General features: G+C 35.8%; 1 protein-coding gene across 1 annotated transcript; it reads right to left on the bottom strand.

The window, feature by feature from the left end:
- Nucleotides 1-863: 863 nt before the first annotated feature.
- LOC113718103 (putative late blight resistance protein homolog R1B-16) lies at nucleotides 864-1,739 on the bottom strand. Its single transcript, XM_027243022.1, has one exon. The coding sequence runs from the start codon at nucleotides 1,737-1,739 to the stop codon at nucleotides 864-866; it is 876 nt and encodes a 291-aa protein (XP_027098823.1).
- Nucleotides 1,740-8,270: the final 6,531 nt, after the last annotated feature.

Here is an 8,270-nt window from a genome sequence, read left to right on the forward strand (position 1 = left end):
GATGTAATTGAAGATTGTGGTAACGTAGAAATTGTTAATTTTGTCGGGATTGATGGATTTTTTGAAAAGAAAAATCAAATGATAAACTTGGTTAAAAACAATAGTGAGGCAGACAATTAGTTGAGTTTTATGGGGTAACTAAAACTAATGTGGTTATTGGTATGGACGAATCAAAACAAGTTCATGATGGTGTTGAAATTTTTGGCAGTGAAAAGTATGATTTCGTGATTTCAAGAAATTTTCTCGATCGACATGGATGAATTGAACTATGGTGTATGCAATGAAGCATGGGTGAACATGTTTGACTTTTTGACAGAAGTGATCGAGCCAAGAAATTGTTTGAGAAATACAAGTTTTGTCAACTACCACCCGTAAAGATGAAATTGAAGATCACTTGCAAGTTGGAGTTCCGCGTCATCTATACAACAATTGAATTTTTCATGGAAATTTAAACTCATGATGGCATTGGAGATGACAACATCAAGACTTTGGTTTAAGGGAGGCAATGAAGGAAATTAAACCAATCTATTTTAGTATTTAGTTTCCTAATTCTTTTTGGTATCTTATTTGTTTAGTTTCTATATTAGATTAGGAAATCTAAAATTAGTTTCTAAGTAAGTTTTGGTTTACAATTATATTTGTTTTAGGAAGTTTAAGAATCTATAAATATTATCATTCTACTAAGTTATTACTTGGAGTTGAGTTAAATCTAGAGAGTGGGTTTGAGAGAAATTCCAATAGTTGTGATTTGAAAGTTGTCGTGATTGAAGGCTACGATTTAATATTATTATTGTTGAGTTTTGAGTCAATTAAATTATTGAGAATTTGTTAAATATTTGTTCTCCTCCTCTTTCCACATATTTTTATGTGTCAAAATTACTTCCGCTGTCCCCATTTTTTTTGTGCCAACACCCTTCCACCATCCATAGCCATGTCAAATTTTGAACTGAAATCTCCTCGTCTTCTTGAAATACTACAAGGCAAAGAAAGCATGCTTTGAGCCAATTTGGCAAATTCTTGTAACTCAGTTCTAAGATTTGCATGCATCGTCTCTGAGGATCACTGGTAATGAGTGGATTCAAACTACGTGCAATTTGTTTCCATGATTCTGGTTTCATGTTTCTCCATTTAAGGAGACCTGCAATTGCAACAAATGAAAGAGGCAGCCCTTGACATTTCCTGGCATTGTCCTTCTCGACTTCCCATAGTTCCTCAGAGCAGCATTGTTTAGGAAATATCTTCATTCTTTGTAACTCCCACGTTTCATCATCAGAGAGTGGACGAAGATTAAAAAGATTACTTTCTAGTGTGACTTTGAAAACCACACCAGAGAGACTACTGGTTATCAAAATTGTACTTCCATTTTGGTCATTTGGGAAAGAGCTCTGTAAGTCATCCCATGCCCCAATATCCGACATGTCATCCATAAAGATAAGGTACTGATTTCTCCCCAAGCTTTGACACAACAGCAATTCCAAATCTTCATCTTCCATTGAATGGATATTATCAACAAGCTGTATAATGTGGCTCAAAATTTCAAGCAAGAGGTCTCTTTCGGTGTATACTTGTGAAACATAACACCATGCACGAGTATGGTAGTACCCGACAATTTCAGGGTCATCATACACTTTGTTAGCCAAAGTTGTTTTACCGATTCTAGGCATTCCAACAATGGAGATAGCATCTCTATGCAGTGATCCTCTTGTAAGTCGATTAACTATTTGCCTTCTGCTGATCATTGAGAATCACCACATCGTCACCAGTTCCAGTGGCTCTAGTCTGTGGAATCTCATGCCTTGTAGTCTGCACAATATTCTAGACTCCCACATCAAAGGCCTTGCTTTGAAATGTTTTGACCTGAATCTTAATGAGTCTGATCTCTTCTGAGATGTGAAAAAGCCACAGAAATTGGTTCCACTAATCACCATTTTTGACTGCCGACGAATCAATGACAGACTCTGCCTCATATGCCACATGAATAAGACGTGTACAAAGTTCCTTTGATCCTTCATTCTCTATGTCTTTCTCTATGAAATATATTAAATAAGATACCAAGAACTCAAAATCATCGCCACTCCCTCCATCCCATTAGAAGTGTAATACTTTCCTTTTTTGTCCGTCCCAAAATTAGTATTACTTACAAATAATGGCAATAAAACTTTCACCGATTTCCATTGATACCCTTAAATCTTACAGCAAGATTCTTTTATTTTAGTGGGCCCCAAAGTTCACCTATGAAATAGAGAATTTCCATTTGATGGTGTGTGAGTGTCATGTTAGATTAGAACTAGCAGGATTCATGCATTGCACTTTCACCAAAAGAACTTGAAAACATATTATAGGTATGGGTCCCACAATCTTATTACCACTCTATCCTACCTTCAATGGAGCAACACGTCAGGCTACATAGCTAATTCAAGCAGGGCATTCTTGGAACATAACCCATAACCTTTTGAAATCTGACCACTGTTGAAAAAATGTGAGATTCCCAAAGCACGACCAATTTATTGGAGTGGAGGGAGCATATAAAAAGTTTAATGAGTCTTGGCAGGGGAGTGTAAGTGTAAGCATATTTTGATTTTAGTTTTTGTTATATTTAAATTACCCTCATGTCTTTTAATTAAAGTTATTTGCATTTCAATCATAACACTAATAAGAAAAATGAAAAGTTTCAATAAATTACATCTCAAAAATATTGGTAATTAAAGTTAAAAACTGCCCACTTACAATTATATTAGCCAATCATTTTCTTCATCTCCAATTATTATATTCTTGTATGTGATAATTAAAGTTAACTATATTTTATATACATATTGGTTTAGAAGAAAATCATAATTAATAAAAAGGCAAAATATTATAAGCAGTTATTGAGAAAACAAAAGGTTAAATTGATGATTAAATTCACTATATTATATCATATGGTCTAAGAAAACTTCAAAAAATTATCGATAATTATTAAAAATATAGCAAAAAGGTTACAACTACTGAAATTGATAAAAACTTATTGTATCCAAATCATAACGTCTTAGTATGTATTTTACTCAGGTTTTGTTGTATACACTGATTTGATAGAACATAGAAAATTTCCTCTTCATACTATCACAATCCAAGCAAAATATGCAACATGATAATCTTCCATCTCCAGAGTTCAATAAATTTTTAATTGCTTTGTATCTAATAAACATTTTCTACAACTAGCAATGCTTAATTTTGCTCATTATATAGTTTTTTAGTCAATATTATACCAATAACTTAGTTTAAATATGATAATCATCCATCTTCAGAGTTTTTATAATTATAGAATGCACAATAAACTTTTAATTGTTTTGAACACAATAAACTTTTTGTACAATTACCAATTGTTTAATTTTGTTCATTATATAATTTCTTAGTTTATATTGTGCTAATAATCAAAGTTTTGCACAAAATTTAATATATTAAAGGTTTTATATTTTGGAAAAATATATTCACGTGCAAAGCATGCACTTGAGGTATTACTGGTCCTCAGAAATGGTTTGAATATGATGGGTCAAATGTGCGACTAAATCACGATTCGACTTCATCAGCTGTTTTAATTTTTGCTGTAGAAACTCAATGAAGCATGGTGCAGGATTCTTGGGGAAATTTAGTATTGGGACTTGAAGATAAAGCTCTTCACGCTTTGCCTTCAAAACATCAACCTTTTTGAGCATATCAGATAGCCAAAGACCAATTTTATTCATAGGTTCTCCAATGACTTCATCAGTTGGAAAAGAATTATAGATAGATGTTAATCCAAAAGCCAATTCTTCCATACATTTCAAGCTGAGTCTCTCATTCTCTGTGATTTCTTTAAACTGAGTGAAGACAATTTCTATCACCATTGTGAGTTCCGATTTGGCACTTCATAAGGAACATGAAACTTGCATGACCTTCGAGCAAGTTTGATAAAAATTCCTTGATTTTTATTTCTCTGTCCCAATGTACTCTTGGAACATTGTAGCCAGACTCCTTCTCCTTTGGAAGGAATCCATTGGTCCAGCATGGAACCGGATAATACGTACTTTTTCTGGCTTTAGAAGACTTTGTCGATTACTTCCCTCTGTATACTGTTTACTAGCCGGACCCAGCTGACTTGCTTTCCTTGGCTCTTACTCCTGCACTCGGTGTAGTATGTTCTACTACTGAAAATGAAAATTGGAACCATGGTTTGCCATATCGGCCGATATCGATACCTATCGGCCGAGTCGTAATTGGAACGAAAGGAACCGGTACAATAGCGATCTCCGAATTGCGGATATTATCATATTCATGACAACTTTCTCTAACTCGACCGATATTGGCCGATTCAAATCCGTGATGCATGATATCAGCCAATATATCCGAATCAATTCGGAGTCGACTCGAATATTTGTTTAAATTATGCATTTTTTGGTATTTTCTAATTTTAGTAATTTTTTCAAAATTTTTGGAAAATTTCATTTGTTATAATTTTGGAAACTGGGATGTGATGTGTGCACGAATGGTGATGGTGATGATCAAGTGCGAGTTCCATTGAGCCCAGTGACACGTGCACGGGTCAAGCTCTTCAAAGAGTCTCTTCAAGCCCTTGTTCGAAATGTTCAAAACCAACAAGGGGTCCATAGGAACATTGAAGGCTTGGAAGTTGCTAAGCGAGTTGTTTACACATTGCTCCATGCCCATGAGTGCCCAAGTGATGACCACGCCTGAGCTTAATGGAGTGGCCGCATGTTAGTTTGATAGTTGGCTTTAATTCATTAGTTAGTTTTTCAATTTTTCAATTAAAGGTTCGGCCCACATAGCCACAAGCATGGCCGAACTCTCTTTCCTAGTTTAGGTAGATTTAGTAGTATGACAATCCTTGTTCCAATCGGATTTGGCATTGGTTGCTAGCCTATAAAAGGGTTCATCTTGTACGAACAAAGGGTTACGAACTTTGACAATAAAATTTACATTGTTTCTCTTACAATTTCGAGAGTTGCATCCATACTTGCTTGGCAAGGGTTTTGAGCAATCCGCGTGACGTCCTTGATTGTTCATCCGGCCTATCTACTTGAGTAACCACCTCAATTGGAGTTGCCGTTCTACCACTTTCTACCAAGTTGCATTGTCCCTCTTGGTCTTAGGTTCCGCAAATCCCAAACGGTTGATCATACTTCTAAATCATTGGGCAATCGTGCTACGTGTCTCGGAACAAGTTGACCGAGGAGCGTATGAATTGGCTTCAGAGTTGGTTGAGGTATCAATCCGTTATATCCACTTTCTTGTTCTTGTTTAGTTCATTCTAGGGTTTATTGTAGTCCACTGCCGTGTTCCTTGTTGCGTCTTGAAAAAAAACAACAAAAATCTGCCAAAGTCTTGTTTCTTCATTGCCGTAATTGCTGTCCGTTTGAGTCTTCAATTTCTGTCCGTTATTGTGCCTATTCGTTGTCTTGATATTTGTCCATAGATGTGTTGCCGTTTGGTTTAAATCTCTGTCCGAAGTTTATCCCGTTGTTGCTTAAAATTTGTGGCCGTGGTTTTGTGTTGTCGCTTGGCAAAAACAATATTCTGTCCGTAGAGTCAATTTTGTCCAAACGAAGTGGAGTCGCAAGAGTCCATTGTCGTTGTGTCTTGCTGTCCAAAATCTGTCCAATCTTGTGTCTCGTGTTATCCAATTTGTTTTACTTGTTTTCAAATCTGAAATTGGCAAAATTTGTTGGTATTTTGTGAATCTTGAAAGGACCTCCAAAGAATCTTGAGTTTCTTGAATTTCTTGACCACAACCTTGGAGTTCTTGAAGTTCTTGATAACCTCCTTGAGAGTTCTTGAAGGATCTTGGAGTTCTTGATAATTATTGTTTGTGTGACTTGGCCGAAACCAAGTCTGGAAAAAGAAAGAAATTCCATTCAGCCAACCCTTGATTTGTGTTGTGTTTGTCCGATCTAAGTCAAAAAAAAAACAGAAACGAAAGAAAAGAAAGAAAAGAAGAATCGGCAAGAAACAAAACAAGAGAAAAAGGAAAGAAAGGAAGCAACCGAATTGTTTTTGGGAATTGGAACCAAATCTAATTTGTGCAATCCTTCTTGGAGTAGAATTTGGAAGTTCCTAAAAGTTGTTACAAGAAGAAAAGATTTTCCAAAAGGTTTCCAAAACTAACTTGTTTCCAAATTCAATTAGAAAACTAAGTGGACAGCTTGGATAACTCTCCTATTCCCACTTGAATAAGTCCACTCAATTTAGGAAACTAGGGTTTTGTTCATTTCCTTTTCACATTAGCGCCACTTTCCCAAATCTGTCCACCTTTAGGAAGCATCCAAACCACACCCCACCGTGTCCAAATTGTTGCCAAAATTTGTGTCTTGTTCTTGGTTACTCTTGTGCGAGGCTTGGTGAACAATTTGAGGACTTTGTGCGGCATTTCTCAACTGCTCAAACTAGCAAAGTAAGGAATTTTGGTATGATTATTTGAGGGGAAAATGCCGGTTTTCATCCCTAAACTTTGGGGTAAGGACACATTTCGTCCCTCAACTTTTGGCCTCAACACATTTGATGTCTGAATTAATAATTTTTGACCAATGTTATCCTTAAACGGCTATTTTGCCCATTTTTAAACGGACAGTTAAGTATTCTTTGTTTCTTTGTCTGAACAAAAACAAAATCAGGTAAGTATCCAGCTGTCTCCACTTTCCCTTCTACGAAACCAACCTGAACTTGATTTGCTCTCTTCTAACCCTTTTCTTTCACTTCGGCAACAACCAAATCGCTTTTGTCCAAGACTAAGCTTTGTTTGCAAATTTCTCCAAGAGTAAACCCCCTCTTCCAAATCAAATTCTATCAACAAATCGAGAAGAAACTAGCATAAGGCAACAGCCAGCGTTGTGGCTGCATTTCCATAAAATGAGATCGAGAAGTCTTGAGTCGTCATCATCATCAACATCAAACAACAACACCCGGCTCTGTGGCTGTGGATTGCGGGCAAAAATGGCAACATCATGGCGGGATGATAATCCTGGCAGACGGTTCTATGGTTGTTCAAGATGGCCTGTAAGAAAATTTTTATTTTTATTACTCTTTTGGCCCAAATTAATTGTGCTTTGCTGATGTTTCTGAATGGGTTTATATTTGTAGAGACCTGATAGGTGTAAATATTTTGAATGGCATGATGAACCAATTTGTACAAGAGGAAGGATGATTATACCGGGTTTGTTAAGAAGGGTGAATCGGATGGAAGAAACAATTGCAAAAAGCCGTAGAAGAGAAAAAATATTGATTGGCATCATCATACTATTGGCTATGCTGCTGATTATGTCTATTATTATGAAAAAGACTGGACATGCAATGGAGCGAAAGTTAGTGCTAAGCTTGGAGTGAGTTATTGAATTGGAGCTGCTAAATCTGTTCATTTTGGTTTTTGTACTGTTTTTGATTGGATTAGCAGCAGTAGAACTAGCATTGGATGGAATAAGATTATGGTGCTTATGATCAGAGAAACAAGGATGATAAAACAGAATGAGATGATTATGATGAGGCTTTTGTAGTTTTTTTGTAGATTTCTTGACGAAGATAATCCTGAGCAGAATGATGGCACGACCAGATGAAGATGATCCTGTAGGACTGCTTGTTCCTTGTGTGTGTGTGTGCGAAGAGATAAAGCCAAAGAAAAGCATCCAAGCTCAAGAGTGAATGTTGTTGGTTTCAACAGCCACTAATTATGACACTAGAATGTGAAGGTTATTAATTATCTGTGTATCATTATGTACATTTAGTCTTAAACTTAACCACTATATGTAATGAGTTAACGTTTTGTCATTTACTTGGGGTACTAGAGTTTTTCTTTTCTTCCATATTATATTACTTAGTTTCTCAAGTTCAATACGTTTGACCTGTAGAATTTGTCATCACTAAATCAAGGGCTCTTGATTAAAAGCCCTTGAACAAGAGAAAGCAAGAAAACATGAATCTCATATCTCAAAAGGGAGAAAAATTACTATTAAGAAAATGTGTAATTAAGTTATAGACCATTAATTTATATCAATATATACGCAAAACCAAACATGACAAAAATGGCAATATCTGATCCTTAAAATACTCAAAATACTCCAAACACATAATTAAAGTGAGCAAATACTCAAAATATACTCTCAACATTTTGTCAGTTTTTCAGCTGATGAAAGAGTAAAAATAGCAATATCTGATCCTTAAACGAGAGAAAGGATCACCACCATAAACAAAAAGGTGACCACCACCATAAACAAAAAGGTGACCACTACCAAAATAAGATATCAGCA

This window comes from Coffea arabica, chromosome 11e (genome assembly GCF_036785885.1).
Source record: "Coffea arabica cultivar ET-39 chromosome 11e, Coffea Arabica ET-39 HiFi, whole genome shotgun sequence".
NCBI lineage: Eukaryota > Viridiplantae > Streptophyta > Magnoliopsida > Gentianales > Rubiaceae > Coffea > Coffea arabica.